General features: G+C 38.2%; 1 protein-coding gene across 2 annotated transcripts in view; it reads right to left on the reverse strand.

Moving 5' to 3' along the window:
* Positions 1-21,693, reverse strand: part of KCNH5 (potassium voltage-gated channel subfamily H member 5) — a 140,211-nt gene that overhangs the window by 33,896 nt on the left and 84,622 nt on the right. For both annotated transcript variants that reach the window (XM_065755665.1, XM_065755664.1), the window contains exons 8-9: positions 11,903-12,102; positions 290-542 (exon numbers count right to left, since the gene is read on the reverse strand). In XM_065755665.1, coding sequence (XP_065611737.1) covers positions 290-542; positions 11,903-12,102 — 453 coding nt within the window. The remainder of the gene's footprint in view (positions 1-289; positions 543-11,902; positions 12,103-21,693) is intronic.

Below are 21,693 nucleotides of genomic sequence, written 5' to 3' on the forward strand. Positions count from 1 at the left end.
TATAAAACAACGTGCATTTCCTCTAGCAGACTGTTTAAAAGATGCCATTCTTTTCTGCTTAGGGACACAGTAACTGTGACCAATGAACCATACTAGGCAGAATGAGCATTCTCAATGGAATAAAAGATGAAGGGATCACTTCCTGAGCAGTATCTCTTGAGACCTAACATCCTTATCTTATGACAACCACATAGTCTCAGCTCCTGTAAGGCAAGAGGAGCAAATATTCAAACCTACACAGAAGTCAAATGTATCCCAAGCACCACCATTTAAGGAGGGATCACAGTACCTAAGATAGCCACCACCTCGTCGTCCTGGATGACTTCTAGGGATCCTGAGACCACAAAGCAAAGAGCATCAACACTCTCCCCAGCGTGATAGATGAGGTCCCCCGGGGCGCAATGGATCGTCTGAAACTCCACGGCCAGGGCTCGCAGGCAGCCATCGCTGGCCAGTCGGAAGGCAGGGTGCTCGTTAAAAACTTTTCGGTTTAGGTGCACACAAATATCTGCTCTCATGTCCTTTGGGCAAATCGAGAGAACCTGAATGAAAGAAAGACGAAAAATAATCAGCTGGGAACGCGACTCTGCAGCGACGTGCGCTTTATGAAATAACTGAACTGGTAGTTTCATCTGGGTAGATCTTAAGCCTCTGGTGGGAGTTTTACCTTGAAATGAGGTAGCATTATTTTTCTACCCAGTTACTGCTTCAAGAAACACAGGTGAAAGGGTGGTGCTATTCTGTTACCCCTTCACACTTGTTTTCCATAATTGCAGGTGACACTACTTTGTCCCTATCCCTCCACACTTGGTGCCTAGGCCATCCGCCCACTGCTATGCTCAGTCCCTGCAGGCACACAGGATGGACACTCAGAGCTGAAGAAGCTTGAAGGTATGCAAAGGTAGTCCACTCACAATCCAAACCACCAGTGACATCAGGAAATCTAATCTTCAAAAGTGTTGATTTAAACAGCCACTTACCAACAAGTATCCAAACACACCTAGGGTTTCGTTTCAGCACTGTACAGACATACAGTAAGTAACCTGCCCTGGAGGGCTTACAGACTAGAAAATCCAAAGAGTTTAAGATTAGAGCAAAAAGAAAGTAACAGGAAATGTTATGAAATATAAAGCAAAGGTGAATGAAAACTGTCCTGTGAAGGTGAAGACGTATTTACTGCAGATCTATTAAATAAGGCCTTTAATTAAGTTCTTACCATCAATAGCTTTCCCTATTGAAACAGTAAAACAAATACACCTGAAGAAAAACAATGAAAACCTGCAGGTGTTACTACGCATGTGAATTATTTAATATTTGCACATCCTCCTAAACGCACCAGTATCTTTATAATTCTAAAATGCATGTCTCTATCTGTGTGGAAGCTAATTTCACTAAGAAACATATAAAACCGTGTAACGTTTTGCTAGGATAAATAGTGGAAAAAGGAAGAAGATGAAGAGCACTCTGTAAGAGTCATGTAAAGAAGAATGCAGATCAATAGTACTTACTAATTCCTCATTGTACGGAATTAATCTGGCAGCTTGCTCTGCAGACAGTTTGTGAGAGAGGGACATAAGGTCAATATGCTGACTAGCATGGAAAATTAGCAAACGGAGACTCCGGAAACCATGAATAGACTTGGAGGCAAATGGTCATATTAATTCACAATTAAAGTCATGACTTTCATTTTTGTTTAATGCAGAAGAGGTATAAAAGAGGTGTAAAGTATTACTACAAGATCCAAAAGCACAGAATGGGAAAAAAATAATGATCATTTTCCTGATTAATAAACTATGGTTCCTTTCTTATCTCAGTAGATGAAAGTGTTTTGCTGTCAAACACATAATGAATGTAAAAGGCTGAAAGTGGTGTTCATTGCCTTATTTTCTGTATAATAACAGCAAGCTTGCACATGGATGTACACTTTCCCAGTCTACGAGGGGTTACGCAACCATATGTACTAACCTCTTCCATCATGGGTCAACTCTCCTATTTTTCATATCAGCTCCAAAATACCTGGTAAAATTATGGCCTAGAAGGCCTTGATTTAATGCTTTCAAATTATATAGACTAGTTGTACCAATGGACAACTCTTCTAAAACATGCTGTTTCTGAAACATCTTTTGTTTGGCTTTCATGTAATAGCCAGTGAATCTCATCATCTTTCTCTGATAAAAGACCTACAATCTTCAGAAATCTCTTCCACACCTCTGCATTTACAAAATACGATCACGCCAACTCTCAGTCTCAACTTGAATAAACAACAGAGATCATGCTTCTTGAGTCTATCACCGTGATGCACAGTATCTCCTTGGAAACTTCCTTGTCTCACTTACAACAGCCCTTCCAGATATAGCAGGTAATTAATTTGTATTTGATTTGATAGAGACTAGGTTAATTTTGCTTAATGCTATTTTTCTGTAACGAAGTGTTGTACAGAACAGGTTCAAAAACCCTAAGTCTGTTTTATCAAAAAAATTTATAATAAGCACATCTGACAAGACATATTCTCCATAAACCATCATTTGCATCAGTAATAAAATCTTGTCTGAGTCACTGGTGAACATATCCTGTATCACTTCTTCCATAATTTTATGAGGAGCAAATGTCAGTTTTACAAATTTACACTCACCTGAGCTACTACATTTACCACTAGAAATATGAAGACACCTTCATTTTTCTAGTTTAAAAAACACATATTTTGGATACTTCTGAATACAACAGAAAGCTCAAATTCATTTTAAAATAGAAACATGCCACCTTTCTTCTTCTCAATAATAACTGCATGAAAAAATGCTGTCTTCTTTGGCATCATGATTGAAGATTTTTAACATTTTTATCTACTGTTGGGTCTAAATCATTGTTAAAAACTTTCCATGTCTCTATTGCTTCCACTAATATAACTGCTTTTGACTTAACAAGGCCATGAGCTGTGAGTTCTTCAACACTGCTCTTAAAAAAATGTGTGTATTCATACATGATTTTGATTTTAAGCTTCCAAACTGCAGGAACAATAGCTGAATTATGTCTTAAATGCATCCAAAATTGATTAAACTGTTGCAGAGGATGTTAGTCAAGTACATTTTATAACCCTTTGTTTTTTTAAGGGTAAAGAAACTGAGCTGTCCAAAATGAAAGCAGCACGGATGCAAAGAAGAGTATTGTTTCCTCACAAATACAGAGTTAAATACAGGTTATTAAAAGTGAGAGCTCAAAGCATTACTCTTTTTGTAGTCAAAACAAACATATCTATCAACACACTTCATCAAATAAAGAGTCAGAAAAAATTCCACTGCACACAATAAGCCAGTCTTAACATAAAGCAGGAATTTGCTGATGTTGTGATAAAGTGCTTCTCCTAATAACATACTACTGCATGGAGATATATGGAGATATCATTTATCAACGAGTACAACAGTAAATGAGTAATGATCCAAGAGTTAGCCAGGGATGAATAATCTTTACTCAAGTTTTATTGCCTGCTACTCTCCTAGTACTGAGATCAGAGAGTGAAAAAGATGATAATATTAAAAGAAATATTTAATACTGAAAGATTTGGTAAAAAGGCTTTGACAAATCAAGACAAATGCAGACATATATAGGGAGCAAATAAAAGAGCAGGGACAGATGATCTCAATATCAAGGTATTTGTTTAGCATATGGTGCAAGGACAAGTCTTCATGAGCTCCAACCTGGCTCTGCAGCACTACTTTTTAGGTTTACAAATACCAACAGCAGGAATTCAGGAGGAGTCTCAAAGAAACCACCAGCTTCTCTGCTATCACTTTTAGCTCTACTTTTAAAAGGGGTTGTTCATGACACAGTGATTTTCCTGTTTCCATAATAAGAGCAGAAAATGATAAAATGAGCACTTCAACTTGTGAACTTCTGAAAAAGATTGTTTATTGGTGACACAAGAACTAGATATTCTTGTGAAAGGCTCTTAACTGAGACCTCAGCATTTTTAAGGTAGGACGCAGTTAAAAAGATACAAAGGAATAGCAACACAGTTGTTTGGATCCAATGGTTGTACAAGTGCGCTTTCATAGCTGTAAAAAGAAATTCAGTTTACAGAAGAAGATAACCTGTAAGGCTCAATCTATCATTTCACTTTTAGTGAAATGCCTTCAGCAATTTTGTTAGCAGAATGAAAGTTCAGCTGGGACATTTGTTTGAATCTTAGTATCAGCAGTATAGCTAGAAAACATCAAGACAAACTTTTGAAGAGGAAATTTCCTTAGAGGATTCAAGACCTTTCTTGGCAAATCCTTGAGTTTATAGTAAGGCAGGATATTAAGGTTGCTGACTGCAATGCTTTACTAACTGATAGCTTTGGAGCACAGGACTTAGAGCAGGCTGCCTCCAGGGACCCGATGCTTGTGCTGCTACAGAAGCTGCTCCATAATAAATCTGTAGCCACAGACTTCATAGTCATCCAAACATCATAAAAGAAACAGAATCGAATACTTCTGATGCAAAATTGGAGAAGAAAACTGAAGTCTCCCCAGAGAAAAACCTGACTGTGTTAGTGGGGTTTTTAGCAAGAAGAAGCCAGGATCCATGCCACACTTGAACAGAGCTCACGTATCCACAAAGATCTGAACCACTATAAAGGTGAGAGAAGAGAAATGAAAACACAGAATAACATTTATCACCTACTTTCTTTCTGTAGGAAATTAAAATTCCTCAAATATAATTGCTGAGCTCTGCCATACGCACTCTCTGCTCCCTGGCACTCAGCTGACACAAAGCAAAGTGTACCACCCAGTGCAGAGACTCAACACTGCCATTGTCTCTAGAACACCCTATGGCATATCCCAAATGGTGGTGGTAAGCAAAAAGAGCTCATAGTTGCTGCTAGAGATTGGGAAAAGCTCTGGAATACACACAGGGAATTGGCATAAAATACTTCTCTATCTTTTCCACTTAAGATCTGGAAAGGGGGAAACAAAATCCCCAAAGAGGTTCAATCTGATTTTTTTCCACTCCCATCCATTTCCTCATTATACTCAGGCAGTTTAAGATAAGACTCTTGAACAGTTCAAAGGGCTCTACAGGGAGCAGAGATTATAAAGAACTCAAAGAAAAGCAACTGAATTGAAACAAAAACTGTACAGATTAAGAATGTGTTCAAATAATAGCTTTTAGGAAGGGTTTAAGTACTTTTAAAAAAATCTTCACCAGCTAAAAAACACTATGGGATGGCTTAGCAAATATTACAGAATCTATGAAGACTTGTTAACAAAGAGGACAGAGGACAGTGAATCACAAATGGTATCTACTTGTAATTCTCTTTCAGCACACACAATTCTCACTTTCCCAGGGTTGTACTAGAGGATGCATCGATTAACGTCCAAATGAAGAGCTCAGACAGTCTTAGCAGAGGAATAACAAGGATTATTTTTTAAGAGAATAACTGAAGCAAGTATTGAAGATATTCGGTAATGTCAACTTCAATAATAAATAAACTCTTCTGGATTCTAACCTGTCATACTCCAGATAGGTCTTTTTATTCTTTGGAGAAAGCCTTACAGACATATCTGGCAGTCATAATCGAGGTCAGATCTTTCCAAAAAACACACCACCTTCTAGGCACCAGACCAAATTCAGATTTTTAGAAGGTTTTGTTTCATTTGAGTGTTGAATTCTTTTGCAGACCAGGCTAAAAGTGCTACATTTTACACTGGTCTGGAGCCAAAGAGACAAAGGGAAGAAAACAGCTGATGGGCAAACCACAGAGCATTTTCCTGTAATAAGCAGATAATTTTGGATGTAGCTCAAAGATGATGTATGGAACTGAGTAGTTATTAACCCTGAATGCATTAGGGTAATCTTTAACACAACACTGAGTATCTCGGCTCTAAGAACAGAATCTAAGCAGCAACGGTCTGTTTCATTTTAAATTAATTGTCTAAATTCCTAAGTCGCTTTGATTTAATTGCTCAGACCTGAAAAATCATGTTTAGTAAGCTGAGCTTGAATTGTTTTCTTATGAATTATACATGACCTGAAACAGTGATCACAATGGTTAAGTTTAGTAGTATAATACCAAAACGAACCACATTTTAACTGACACGTTACAGACATTCACATATCTGTAGATCTCTAGAGTACGTTAAATTCAGTCTGTAAAAGAAAACAACTGTCAAACACAACAGAATCCAGCTAAAGGCCTGGAAAACTGCACGATAAGAAGTATCACAATTTGCTGTAAGGACTGAACTGTTTCTCCAGTACAGAGCCTGTTGAGTTGTCTAATGCACAAGAAAATGGAGCAGGAACTACACTAAAAACATCCACTAATGGGCATGCATCACAACTTGTCTAAATTTCAGTAAGTTAAAGGTTTCACTGTGTTCAGTCTTGCAATAACCTCTATCCCGAGCACAACCATGACTTTCTGATGAGACAAAAGATAACACAAGGAATTTTATCATTACAGTTACACTTTTGAGGTGACAGAAAGAAAAACAAACATCAGAAATAATGTAGAAAACATCAAAGAATGTCTCAAGTCACAACATTGTTTAGATTGACAATTTTTGGCACAAATGTCACCCTTGGAAGAATGAAATTGATCAACAGTTTTTTATTTCATGCTTCTGCTGGAAGAGGCTTAATTTTTTAACAGGTAGCATTATTTTAAATATCGTTCAAGAGAGAAAGTAATGAGAAAACAGATCTGAAGAAGACAGAATCAAAGAATGTTGAGGTTGGAAGGGACCTCTGGAGGTCCCTGAGATGTGATCGTTCCCCGAAGTGCGATCTCTCTGAAACCGACAGTCCTTCTGTCAGCTACATCCCCTTGGTAACAGTGCTCAGGGAAACCCTCGACCCATCCACACAGGTACTTCTTCCCCCAGACAAAGGGTTCATGAGCTGCCCTATCAACATCATTTATAGAACTTGCATTTGTTCAAGTATAAGAGGTTCATAGTTTAACCTGTGTCAACCCAAACTCAGCATATCCAAGAGACAGAAATAATTGTGGACAATCTTTCCTGGCTCAGCACAGTGCATACTGGAGATGAATCATCCATACCATTCATTAAGGTGAAACAGAAAGCCCCACTGGTGCACAGGCCCTGCGCTTGGACCTGTGCAAAGGACAGTGAGACCCTGACCGTCTCTCCTGCAGCCCGCTCTCCAAAGAACCGCGGATTGCAACTGTACCTGGTCCTAGCTCAGCTCTCTGAGGTGAGGGGAGACTTCTTGTTCACCTCGTCCCGATCTGCAAGGAACGACCAACAACCTCGCCTCTACAACGAAACAAAAATACTTGTCCAAATGGTTTTTACCTTCCCTCTTCAGCACGGGATTGTGGTAGCTGTCACGCCTAATTTTGTAGATCGCTTTGGCCATGAAGATTGGAAGCCTTCTACATCAGCCATCCAGGAGAAAATCCAGCCAGCAATTACAGACACCTCTATGTGATGGGGCACCGTAGGAATGGCAGCCTGATTTCCCTATTTATCACTGGGTGTTGGTAATTCTTACTATAGCTCTTGAAAATCTTATTAAGAACAAACGTAACTAAACTGCAGTGTACTTCTGTAGACTAATGTTTAATAAAGTCACAAACTGTGTCTATTTACCATAAACCTATCTCCCATAAATGAAAGCTTAGTGGGCCAGTTATTAATAGTTTTAATACTATCTTCCCATGATTTCCTTTTCAGTCATTTCAATGTGGAATTGGCATTCACTTGAATTGCCATTGATGCTTAGGTTCAGACTAAATAGAAGCATTTTCTTCTTTCAACCTATGGCTTTTCTGAACAAATTGACTGTTAAAACATGATAGACATTTATTTAATTGCTTTCTGAGCAAATCTTAAGCCATACAACAGCATGGAGGTCAAGAAGAGAAAATCTCTGACATTTCGGAACATTATCATTAGATGAGACCTTGAGACATCTGCATGTAAGTTAATGGCTGTTCTACTTTCATGTATAATGACCTATTTCTCATAGAAGAGCTAATATCTATAAATTTTTCATTTGCTGCCTAGTAGATTTCAATAAAAACTTAAGAGGTTTGAATTCAGTGTGTGTTTCATAGATTACTACTCTAAAGATTTTTTTCAGCTTCTTAAAAGCGGCCACATACAGAGAATGCACTGGCCTGTTTTATAACTCTCTCTCAAAAAAAAAAAATCCCAAAAACATATTCTGCTTTGTCAGAAATACTGTTTAAGTATATATGGGTTTATTTGTTTTTTCGTGGTTTTATTCATTATTAGATGAATAACCCCAAAACACACAGTATTAAATGTAAAAATAAATTCCATCTTGTCTAAGCCACTGTTACTCCAGGAGCCACAGTCCACATTCATGTACTACATACATCATCCTAGCTGACAGAGCAGGGCTTTAATGTTTAAGTGATTTAAGATAATAGATCATAGGCCACTTGCCTCCCCTTAAGTAATAATAATAAATACACTAATGCTTTTAGTGTCATTGTTAATTCCGTATTTGTGAACACTCAGAGACAGCTGAAGTGCTGTGGTTTGAAGATGGGATTTGAAGATGAGTTATCCCCAAGGAGAACAGTGAAGTCTAAACTGTGTGCTCAAGGAACCATCGCTTTGGTGTGGGAGAACAAGGCCTCTCCCACATATAAACACAATCAATGGGGGCTTTAAAACAAAGTTCTGTTTGAGACAGCCAGTTCCCACAAGCAGCAAGGATCTTCATTAATTTTTCTCCATGCTAACTTCCACTTTGCCTTCACTGCATATTTGATAATGAACTCACCCTTACTGGTTTTAGCTAAGATCTTTGGAAAAGTGTCATTCAAAGGTAGGTATTGGAGTTCTGACACAACACATCTACACATGTTAAATGGTAGTAAATCCAATCAAGCTATGAACTGTAAGTGTATGAAGGTAAAATCTTTAGTTATCAAAGAAACACATACACATGCTTATTTTTAGTACCTCAAATTGCTAGGATGGTTCATCACCATAGGAACCTACTGTAACACTTCTTACATACATTAATCTTCTTTTCCTCTGAATTTAGATTTCAAAACAAAGCCATTTCAACACGCTGAGTGACTGAATGAAATGTACTGCAAATCTGTGGCATATGACGTTGCAAGACACATTCCAGTGTGACAGTGTAGATATATTTGGAACAGTTTAGGATGTAATAATGCATGTTAGGTTAAAAAACATCCGTGGATGATGGAAACTGTCTGAGATGTCTGGTGGAAACTGGAAGTTTAGAAATTGCTCACTGATTTCCACGTCTTGTAAGCACACGTGCTTTGCAGGTTAATAAGCTCATTGAAAGACTCATAAAAAGAGCTAGAATGGGAAATCATTTGATGCAAAAATATCTGGACTACAGACAGGTTAGGATCTCACTATTGGAGCTCTGAAATCCAGACTGTATGGAGCCCCTAAGGCCATGTCCAGATTGTGAAGCTAAGCAAGAGAAGCTAGTTAAGACCTAGGTCCTGTAATCCCCTATTCCAACATACACTGGAGCGCTATCTGGATTTAGCAGCTCAGCTGCAAGAGCAGTGCAGTCCTGCTATCCCCACTGTGTCTACTGTAATAAATCTAAGTCTGTGTACCTTGGAGGTCTCTATAGTGTGCTTCCATCCACATGATGCTCTGGGGTTAGTACATATGGATTGAATTTAAATGCAGAGTGCCTTAAAATGAACTTGAAGGGGTAAAGATAGAACTAATGGAAGAGGAACGCTCCGCCCTACAAGACTAGTCTCTGGAACTGTACCAACGTTCAATCCTTAGCTGGGATTTACATTTTCTAATTTGCCTCGGTGCAGCATATCGCAATACTGTCCTGAGAGGAAATAAAGGTAGAAAAGCTGTCTTGTTATGAAGCAAATTTCTACCCGTTTCCAAAAACCAATCTTCACTTCACTACTTCAGTCTTCAGTTAAAGTTCTGAAGCCAAAAGCAAACTGCCTTAAACTTGTATAGACTCAGGGACGCTCGGTGTGGGCACTAAAGGTTGCTGGTGCTGTTGCTTTTGCAGGCTTGCAGGCTGTAGGGGATACAAAATACCAACATATTCATACCGATGCTCAAATTCTTACGTTTCTCTTGTCTCTGTTCTTCTGCAACATTGGCTTTTCTGGGAAGTTCGATTAGATCCAAATACTGATGTCCAGATGCAGAGGTTCCTGAAATCCTTCCACTGTTACAAATAGGTTTTGGATCCAGGCCTAAGTTTAGGCATGTCTTTACCAAGGTAAAATTGTTAAAAACCTAAGTCACAGATTTTACAGCCATATTAATTATCTATCTAAGCAGCCATTACTTTCTTACAACCCAGAGAACACTGCTTACCATGAGCCGAAGATTATAGCTCTAACTACATTTTTATGAGCTATAAAACTGGACATGTGTGGAAGGAAATTTCAGTAATTAAAGCACAGGTTTTCCTCATTAACTGCAGAGCATCATTAAAATCTAATGAAACTGTGGCAGAATAAAACAGTATTCTGGCTTAACTACAAGGAAATAAATGCAAATGAAAGCTCTATTTTCATGTTTCTGAGTTTACACTGTAAGACTGAATGCATTCACAGTAGTTTACAATAGAAAAGCTCACTTTTAACACCGTATGAATCAGCATTTGAAAGTTAGGGTATTAGTGTATAAGAAATTAACATATTAAGGAACGAGGGACACTGAACCAAAAAATCAAAATATGCATTAATTAATACTGCTATATTTGGTACGGTAAACTGAATTTCACTGCAGAAAATGAGTATGATAACTGTTGTTGCACCAGCATGATGTAAAACTAAATTTGTCAGTGTAGCAACTTCAATTTTGCATGTCTGAACAAATTGCATCATCATCCCGCACTACACAATAGATTTAGACAAAGCAAGAACTACAAAGCTCTGTAAACACTATCCATTTTAGGACACTAATCTGCCATGACAATTCCTTGCCCTCCTTCAGAAAATTGCTTTCTAAGTTCTCAGACAGCAAATCTTCATGGAAATTGGAGCCTGAGAGCCTAATTTCAGCTGATGTTTATCAGCTCTACAGATGTCAAAGGAGCATCACCAGTCTCCAAAAATTCTAAATCTTAAAACATTCATTCAAGGTACTTCAGGTAGAAACCCTCCCATCTGATTTAAACTCTCTAAAAACTCTAGCCCACAGCTAGACAGACTCCACTACACATATCTTAGAGAGAGAAGCTTGGAGGACAATTCACTTGGTCCAGCCTGAAAATGGATGAAACACTAGGTAGATAATCTTTGCCTTTAACAGATCTTTGAAGACACTTGAATGATCACTCCTTTCTGAAGGCAAAAGTCAGATAGGACTTCCACCCAGTACATCTGCCAACACTACTGCATTTTCTGCATCTCCCTACCAACCAAAGGCCTTAAGTTCTAGTTGAGAGATTTCAGCTCAAGATCAATCTCTACTGCTATTAAATTCTATACTAATTAGGCTGATGGGCATGTCGATGTCCTGGGCATCAGCAAAAGGTCCAAGGCAATCAAACTCATTTCCCTGCAACTCACTGATGCCAATACTTTTCAGAAAATACTGATTAGTATAGGCTTGACATTAAATTATGTCCTCAGACATAATTTGAAGATGAATTTCCCGTTGATTTCAATATTCTAGTACATTAAAGTTGTTTAGCATTTTGGTAAAGGCTAGAAAATAGAAAACATTTACCATAATGAAAAAAAAGGCATATTTCCAAAGTGACACAATCATCAACTCTGACAGCATTCAATTTTTGATCCAACCACAACCATAGTAACAGAGGAGCATGCAGTTAAGAATTTGTTAGTAAGTTACACGCTGCTACACAGTTCTGTTTAAAATAAAGTATACAATATACACAAACTCTCACTTATCTAAATTGTTACCTCAGGTACTCCTACCTTCTCTGTGTCAATTCCTTTTGACATGGACCAGGTTGAGACAATATAATCCATGACTCTTTCACTAAGGCCTTTTGGGACTTGATATAATTTTAGGAAATCTCTCACATTGTTCAGCATTTCGTGGTATCGGTTGGTGTTGGCATACATCTGCTGGAAAATAGTGGTGACATTTCCAAAAATAGTTGCATAAAGAAGAGCTGGAAAAAGAATTAAAAAGATAATTAATAATTAAAAAGATAAATTAAAAAGATAATTAAAAATAAATATGCATGTTCCAGTAAAATGCCAGTCACTAATGATTTCAAAAAACAAAACAAAACAAAACAAAAAACAGGCAATAGCTAACAGCAGAAATTCCCAGGTGTAGAGCCACTATGACAAAAAGAGGATAAGGTAGAGTAGGAAGCACTACAGCAATGCCACTCTTGGCTTTACCTTCATTTCTGGTTTGATTCTCCCTTTTCAAAACATGCTATCTTTACTGTCAAGCTCATTCTGGTGAGTTGTCCTTAAGAATGATGTGCCATATTCAAAAAAACTACATGTTCTGAGTGAGCCTTTCCAACTGATAAGGCATCATATTCAGTATACTACTGCAAGTGTGATGCAGCAACTCTGCCTGAAAGAGGATGGTTGATATCTGAAGCCTAAATTTGACAAAGCATTCAAGCAAAACCATAAATGCATACCTTTGCTTGAGCTGTCTTGAACAGTAGTGGATTGAAAGATAGTGTTAAAGCCAAGCAAGTTTAAAGCTCTTTATTGAGTCACAATATAATTACCCCTGCAAGGAAGCCCAAAATGACATTCTTCCACTAAGCAACACAGATTTTCCAGAAAAGAGAATTATTCTGATTTCTCATAATGCCAATGCACAGCACTTCACTTCTGCTCTTGACATGATCAAATACACTGAAGTCTGCCTGTCATTTTTAATAATCTTTGCTCAGAGGTACTGTGTACTCAAGTGCAGGTACGCATTTCCACAAAAAAAAAAGAAAAAACAACCACAGAAATGGCAAGAAATAACTCACAATGAAAGGAAAAATGCTTTCTGCCTCACCATGCATAATGTCTTCCCTCTACATAACACATTTCCACATCATTCCAGAAAACTCATTTTGTTTCATAGTCATTTACTATTGTTTATTATCCCTACTTGAAAGATGGAATTTTTAAACAAACATCATGCTTTTCTAAGACCTATTTGATAAAAGAAGTTGTACTTCCATATCTCACTGTGCTTTTCACTACATCAACATAAAAATTAGATACTAGAGTTCATTAGAAATACAGTATTCATTGTTTCATCAAAGTCAAAACAGTTCTTTCAGTTTCAACTGACAAACTGGACAAACTTGAAGTGTCACTTCTAAGCGTCACATTCTGCATCCTTCTGATAAACATGTGCTAATTTATCTTGAACTCAGGTCATCAGATATGGGAGTTCAGGGTGTTCCCCTTTCTCGCCCTCTGATGATGCAATCTTAAGATGTAATCTTTAAGACTGTAAAGGTAAAGAGAAATTAGAAATGGCCCCACAACCCCACCTCTCTCTGCATAACTAAAATGTATGCAATTCTGTAGCTATATTCATATTCTGTCCTGTGAATATTCAGTGGAAATGTTCTCTGCCCACTTGGCCATGCAAACCTGCACAGAAGATACAGTGTGTTTGAAAAACATGACACAGTGCCCTGTTTGACAGAGAAACAAAAGATATCCAGCTCTGACACTTGCCAGGCTGGAAACAAGTTATGTATGCCATGGAGAAAACAGCTTGTCTGAAACGAACAGCACATATTCCCTCCTCTGCAAATAAAAGACTCTTTTAGCAGGGGATATTTATAGAAAATGCTCAGCCAAAACAGAAATTCTGGTTCTGTGCCTCTGAATATAGGATCCTGGAAAGTTGTACTTGAAGAAAGCATGTCTGTTCAAGAAATTGTGAACAGAATAAATCCTTGGAACAAGATGACAAAATTGATGGAAATATTACCCCACAGAACTCCACTAAGTCAGAATTCACAGGCCACAGAACCTGCATTCAAGTTACCTTTGCCTACTAGCTCACTACTTGAGGATGGGGTAACTACATCAGCAGCAAATATCACGGAGGCCTGACCAAGGAGGTGAGCTGGTTCTGCTCATTTGGCTACTCTCTGCACAGAGAGCTGGCAGCCTTTGAAGCCCTGCGGGTTCCCCTGCCTGAGATCTGTGGGCATTACTAACAGGCACTCCTCAGCCTGTAAGAGCTGAAGGATCTCCATAAATGACCCATAATTTGCTTAATGAGTGCATTTGCTTAATGAGCAAATGTCACAGGGCCAGGTGTGGACCTTACCCCTCACCTTTAACAAACAAAGACAGAGCACTACTGAATGACTTTCACTTTTGGCTGGATTGTAATTATTTTTGGCAGTTAAGATCATTTGCAAAAGGTTTTGAAGCTTATAAAAACACTGCACGTCTCTCGAATGCATGAGGATTCATTTAAGCAATCTCTAAAGAAATCTCTAAAATTATACATGCACTTCAATAGTTTTAATTTAGTCTCTCCTTTTGCAAAATGGAAGATGGAGGGGAAATTACTTTAGCCGACCTCTTGCAATGACTAGTTAGGTCAGAAACCATTTATTCATCTTCTCTTTGATGGCTCAGAGATCTCCAGAATTTTTCTGTTTCCTACAGTCATGCGATGCTCACTTACTTAACTGTCCCATCCACGTAAATCTCAAACAGTCCTCACTAGATTTCACACCAATCGATTTAAAATAATGGTGTATAAATATTTCTTCTCAGTCCTAAAGGTGGATCAACTGTTATTTGGACTTCCATTTTTACTCTTCAGCGTTAAAGAAGCATTCCCTAAATTATATGCAAGGATCTAAGTGGCATATATTTTTTATATCTAAAATGTGTTTTGCTATACCATACTTGTACACACAAAAATATTTTTGCATGATTTAGCAACAGCATTACATAAAACTTTAGGGTTGTTTAAAAGCAAGAAATTTTCTTTAAAAAAAGAAAAAGAAGACTCAGATTTAGCTGAATTATCCCAAAGTATTTCAGACCTTTTATTATCTTGACTGTATGCTAAACAGATCCAAATGGGAACATCTGCCTTCAGGAATTGAAAACCTGACAGAGATCAAATTTTCTCCACAGTCTGCTCTATGATAAAGTATTATTTAATTTAAGGATATGCAATATACCTTCAAACCAATTTTATAGAAGATGAAGCCTCAGTTTAGGAAAAACACAGACACATATTTTTGCATGCTGCAGAGGCTAGCTGCACCTTCTTCAAAGAATTTTTGGTATTAGGCACTTCTGTAAGATTATTTGATTAATCTTATAAAAGCTACATCTTCCATCGGAGAGATTAGATATAAATCCAGCTTTATAGATACCAGATATAATTAGATATAAGATCCAAACTCAAATGTGTGATTTATTTTAAAAGCAGAGCATTTTTCTGTTACTCCTTTTCTTCATGTACTGGCTCATACTTCAAGACAGCTGCAGGCAGCACAAGTAAAATAAATAAATAAATAAATCTCTTTCCTCCTATTACACCTGCAGCCATATCACTGCAATTTCTGTGCCACATAATCCAATACATTTATCCTCCCATAAGCCACACCAAAGCCTTGCTACGTCCTGCCAAAGACCTGGACTCTGTATTGAATTTCATCTCTGAACTTCTCAACAAAATCATCTGACTGCTAAAATAGAGTTGAAAGCAACTGTGTCCAAGAAATTACTGCAACAGCTTGAATCCATCACCCACATAGCCTGTATGCTCTACATGTAGCTCCTGCATCCAGATGCGTCCCACATTGCCAACACAGGGAGGAGATGGTGGTCCTCCACAGACTCCTACTGCAGTTCACAGAAGGTGTACAGCTCCTCTGTCAGACCAAGTGATGTTTACCCCTGCTCTCCTGACTCAACACTTTGATAACTGTTAGGCAAACTCTAAATTAAGAGGATAATGATAATAATGATAGATCTGTAAAATCTCTGCCTTTTTTTTTTTAACTGATAAGATATTTGACAAGAACTAAGTAATTATGTAATTACAAGTATCATCAGTAGTAAACTGTAGGAATTGACACTTGCCTGTTCTTTTCTCTACAAGAGATGCTGTTTGCACAGCTGAGTGGAACAGCTGCTTCAGATGCAGTTACAATTTTGCATACTTTATGCATAAATCCTTATAAAACCAAGGGCTTTCAACTGCACTTGCGTAGTCACTAATTTTTAATGGGAGCATTTTTGTTTATAAGAGAACTTATAAAAAGGAAAATATTTAGCGTAGAGCTCTGATGCCTCTACACCGTGCAAAAGTGATGTGCTTTATTTTGGGAAACAGTAGCAATTAAAGACAAGCCAAATTGGAACAAAATACAGTACCATGCTTGCTGAGAGAGTCTTAAATTAAGGTTTGTGTTGCCCATACCTATTAGCATGTCCAGTTTCCAGCCTCTAGGAAGCAAGTGACAGTAGTAGGAGATGGCTGAGGCTCCTTGGCAACATACACAGAAAAAATCCTTCTGAATTTTAGCACCAAGGTCTGACAATGCAGATGTCTAAGCAGCTTGAGGTTACAGCTCACATACAGTACCTTCCCTGCTCAGTACACCCTACCACAGTCACTCCACACTGTTAGACAACTTTGTGCTGCACATAAGAAGCACAGCCTTGCACAGGTTTAGTGATCTTCTCTTGGCATTCATATGCAATTTATGGCATTTTCATTCACCTGGAAAGCTTTGCATGTCTTGGTTCTGCTAGGGCCTGCTTCTTCACTGTATTATTCCACAGTGGTGAGCATGTGGGCTGACACAGTCTGAAAAATGGCAGTGACTACACAGTAACAGGCAGCAGGGCAAACAGCATAACCCTCTGTTAACTGAGTAGTAAAGCCTCACAATGCCTGAAAAATCTATGTCTTGTAGCAAAGGAGCCTTAATTGTGGACACTGTTTGCCTGAGATCTCTGCTGTAAGAGGTTGAGAGTTTGGCTTTTTCTACCTATTTCATATGCAGTGGAAATTGGATCTAGTGGGTCACAACCTCTGGTGGTGACAACTGGTGGAGGAATATTTAAGTTTCCACTTATAAAAAGAGCATGACATAAATAAAGGAACACAAACTATTAAAATGAACTAAACCATTACTTACACTGATGCTGCATTATTTTTATTTCTCCAGAAATCGATCACCTCGTTAACAAAGGACTTATCTAGTATTTGAGATGCTGCATAAAGTCCTGTGCTACAGTAAATGCTCATACTAAGGCAATCACTTCCCTAAAGGCATTTAAGTTCATAAGGAAAGTAGCAAGGAAGAAGATGACCAAAATTCATGAAAATTACATTCACCACGAATGCCAGCAACTCCACATTTCCTGAACTTTGCTCCCTTCCTCATTTATCATTTTCTCCATTTTGAGTATTATTCTTAACATTGCCTCATTTCCATGCAAATCCCTCCATCATTTCAAAGAAGTCTCAGTGATGACTGTCAAACAATCATCTACCCATCAAAGAATTCCTTCACATTCCTTTCTCCATCAAAGAACAAAAGAAGTTGCTTTTCCAGAGCTAAGGCTTACACCTGTGGATTAAAACCATCCCATTTGCCCTTCTCAGTGTGTCTCCCTGTGTCAGATCTGTCACCAGGAGCAAGTGCACAGGATCTCTTACACAACTGTATGGAAGCATGGGAACCAACAGTTCCTCAGAACTAATCATTTCCAGAAAAAAAAAAAATATCTGTGTAAAGTTGGCAGCTGTCAGTATTACTGTGTGAAACAACTTGACAGCTTGTTGCTAGATTTGGGCTCGTGGGTTTTTTTCCTGCATTTTTTTTCCCTTTCTTCAGTATTTTTAAGGGATTTTTTTAGTGGAACACCAAGTTCTTGTCACATTAAGATGAACTCAGGACAGCACTGTTGCTGGAGGCAGGATGCCAGAACATCTCTTTGAGCACTGAGGAATACTACCTAAATTGCCTGTCTTGTTAAAATACAATAGGAAATTCGTAAACACACCTTCCAAGTATTTAACTGCACTGGAAGATATTTCTAGCTCTCTCCTCCCAGCCTCCTTTTTTCCCCATATGCCAATGTAAAAACTGGTACTGCATACACGTGTTGATGTGTATAAGACTCACAAAGACTACATGTAACAACATCATGTAGGTATGCACAAGTATGGCTATATGTATAAGTAGAAGTGAATATACAGTATGAATGGCCTTAGATATTCAGCAAGCATTACTTTTCCTTCCGGTCTTCTAATTTTCTCATTCCTCCTGCTTCTCCCAAATCTAACGTTGTTTGTTTATTTAATTAGATGTTCAATATCCATCTCTACACAATTAAAAAGAAAGGAATCAGAGCAAGTTAGGCAAATGATCTCAGCTATAAAATACTGGCCATGCATGGCCTTGAGAGGTAAGGAAAACACAGCAGTTAGCATAACAGTATCACTTACACAATAACTACCTGAAAATGATAATAAGACAGAGCACAGGTAAAGCAGTTCTTTTTCTATGCAGTAGTTCCTTCCTCCTGTATTTTAATTAATCAGCCTGCAGTTCAATGAGGATAGGTCTTATATGTAATTAAAAGGTATTTTTAGAAGGAACAAAACAAAGCAACTTAATATTGTTAAATACTAAAACTCTCCAATTTGGAGGTGATGCTTATGTCCCAACATTTTCAGAGTAATTCTGCTTCATAAAATGACCACAGAACTGATATAATTGAACCAAATGTTGATTCTTGCTCATACAAGTCATCCACACATAAAAAAAAATCTCCTCTCACATTTTCCATCCTGCAAATTCAGGATCCAGACAGAAACAAGCAAAATTCTGTGTCCAAAGCTTTATGTGGTGATGTCAAATGCCTGTCCTGAATTAAATGGGTCTTCCCTCGAAGTAACAAGAGGACAAAAATAAAAAAGTAATTCACAAAAAATTTAGACAATTCACCTTCACATTTTACAAAGCTAAAGCAATTTATATCAAAACATTTTTTCTCCCGTCTCAACTTCAAGACTTTGGAATCTAATCAATAGAAGAAAATTCCATTTCAACACAAAAAAAATGTGTTAAGAGCATAAGAAAAAAAGGAGAACTCACTACACACTCACTGCTCACATCCTTTATATCAGTATTGATATAACTATGTTGGATGCTGAACTGCAACTGGGCCAGATGGCTTCTTCAGGGCCTCGATGATGTTGTCCCATAAAGCAGTTAATGGTGAAACCTAGCTGCAAAAATGAGCACATTTTCCACTTTTATAGCCCACGTTCACCTTTGTCAGTGCCACAAACTGCTCCACTGATGAACATCAGCACGGTAAAATGGCAGGCAATACCCTAAACGTGTTTGCATTTTCCCCCAGCAGAACACAAAGACAGACTGTAATGTGCATGTAGAACTGGACATCAGCACTCCAAATGTCACACAGTCCTGTTTTCAGCTGCCTAAACACTACACCAAGCATGTTTCCCCCTTGTCTTCCCACCAGTACCTCAGCTCTCCACAATACCAAGCAAACCAACACTGCAGGAAACAGCAGCAGCCACTGATGTTGCAAGAAATCCTGGCATGTTCAACATAACAGTGAAAGACTACAAAAACTAGCCAACCAAAAGAGAAAAAAACAAGTCTAGCTTTTCACTTTAGCCACTGTGGACACACTGCAAAAATCTGCATGACCACGTGAGACGGGAAAAGCGTCTGTGTTTCCTGGCAGCCCGTCCTGCTGCACTCCTCCCTGCCCAGCTCCTTCTGATCAGCACTTGTTTCTATCTGATTACCGTTTTCTTGCTCACCGTTCCCGGAAGGAGATCTTAGAATTAAATTTGCTGTATTTCCATTCCTACATTAACACTAATTTCACTGAAGTTAATGAAATTTTACTGATGTCTGGAGAGTATCAGAAGAGAGTAATTGAGTGTATTTTACCACTTTCCTTTGACTTTTTTTATGGTTGTTTAGCAGCATTTTTAATGTCCTATTCCACTTAAATACATGTACACTGCTCTTAGACCTTGCAATAACGTTACCCTCTGTGTGGCAATGGTGTTCTCACTGCAAAGCTCCAGAAGCTGTCTGGAAAATGCCTGGTAGGTATATAGCCCTGGGAGCTGCCAACAGTAACAGTGACACACAGCATCACACCTGACTGCAGTCCCTTATGAATACTTCAGGTAAGACCATAAGAAAGAAGGTGCACAGGGCATTTTCTTCATTTCCACAAACCCAGGATCCAGGAATTTTCTATACTGCACACTGCATGCAAACACAGGTATTTATTTACCACTAACCAGACCTCTCCCCTGAGAATAGTTAATTCCTTTCCAAAAAAAACTCTCTCTGCTTTTTCTCACCCAACATCATGCAGTGAGGTATTTAGTCATGCCATTTAGTCCTGCTGCAACAGCATTACACTGGCCACCCCAGCTCCCCTTGTGAGAAACAGCAGGCAGTAGCTCCTCTGCACCTTCTGTGCACACCTCTTGGCTTCTCCAAGCTTTCTCCATCATGAAAAGTCCTCATCTAAATGACCTCTGGTTTGGAAATCATTTTTGTACAGGCATAGCTAGCTATTTTTTTGCCTAAATGCATTAATTTGCATGTGCTAACACTGAATTTCATCTGTCCTTTTTGCAACTGTTCTGTGAATCAATACATCGAACCAGAAACCCTAATGTCAGGATTAAGATCTGCTGCCTAAGGGAGTAAAGCTGCACTCACTACTATGAGGCAAAGAATTAAAAAAAAAAAAGGGTAAAATTAAATTGCTACTTAGATTTTTTTAGTCTTATGCCAGCATCACAGTTTAGGTCCCACTAATTGGGAAGATTTTATGATCTGTCTGCTGTAAGTAGTGCTGACTATTTCCCAGTGCAGGGCAAATACAGATAAAGCTGTTCTGTCTTGAATGTTATCCAACAGTGAATAAGCTCACCCTTAATGTCCAGTGAAAATACATAAGTCTGACAGAATAAATGACAAAATAAAGACATCTAAATGTGACCTAAGCATTCGACAGCTGTGGGACGCCTCTCAAACTTCAACTCTTTAGCAGCAAGAGTAAGCATTAGTTTCTAAAATACATATTCAGCCTCCCACTTTGGCAGCTCCAGTGTCATACCATTACACCTCCTATTACAGAAAGGTGCTTCACAGATATATATTCAAGTAGAAATTAGATTCATTATGAATGCAATTGGTTAATTTAAGTAATTTGATGCCTTCTAAGTATTTCTTCATATGCTGAAATATTTATTACTTCAGGGTCTCTTCCCCTGCATATTTTGCCAATTCTTCTCAGCTATTACAAGGCACTAATAGCCAGGCATGTATTCCATGTATTTCTGTTGTTTAAACTACACCCTGAATAGGAAATCTAGATAGAATGGGAAATTTGACTGTTTCTCGAGGTTTTTTGGTCCCTCTGTGTTAATGGTAATGTTAATCCTGTTAGTGCTACCAACGCTGGCAGATATCATTCATGTTCAGTTGTCCCCCTCACTGAAAACTTCTGTGAGTAAAAAACAGCTATAAGCCTTGCAGGATGAAGTCTTCAAATGCAAAGAAAATGAAATTCAACAACCCATTTATGAGAGCAACTTCTCAGGCCTTCCAGCCTGCTTGTTCCCAAGCCTTTGCAGTATGGTACATTAATTTTATACTGAACTATTAATTGTAGTTGACTTTACAAAGCTGTTTTCTTTACATTTTTATTCAGTTTTG

This window comes from Cyrtonyx montezumae, unplaced genomic scaffold (genome assembly GCF_038088225.1).
Source record: "Cyrtonyx montezumae isolate F1298 unplaced genomic scaffold, pur_monq_1.0 scaffold_10, whole genome shotgun sequence".
In the NCBI taxonomy this organism is placed as follows: domain Eukaryota; kingdom Metazoa; phylum Chordata; class Aves; order Galliformes; family Odontophoridae; genus Cyrtonyx; species Cyrtonyx montezumae.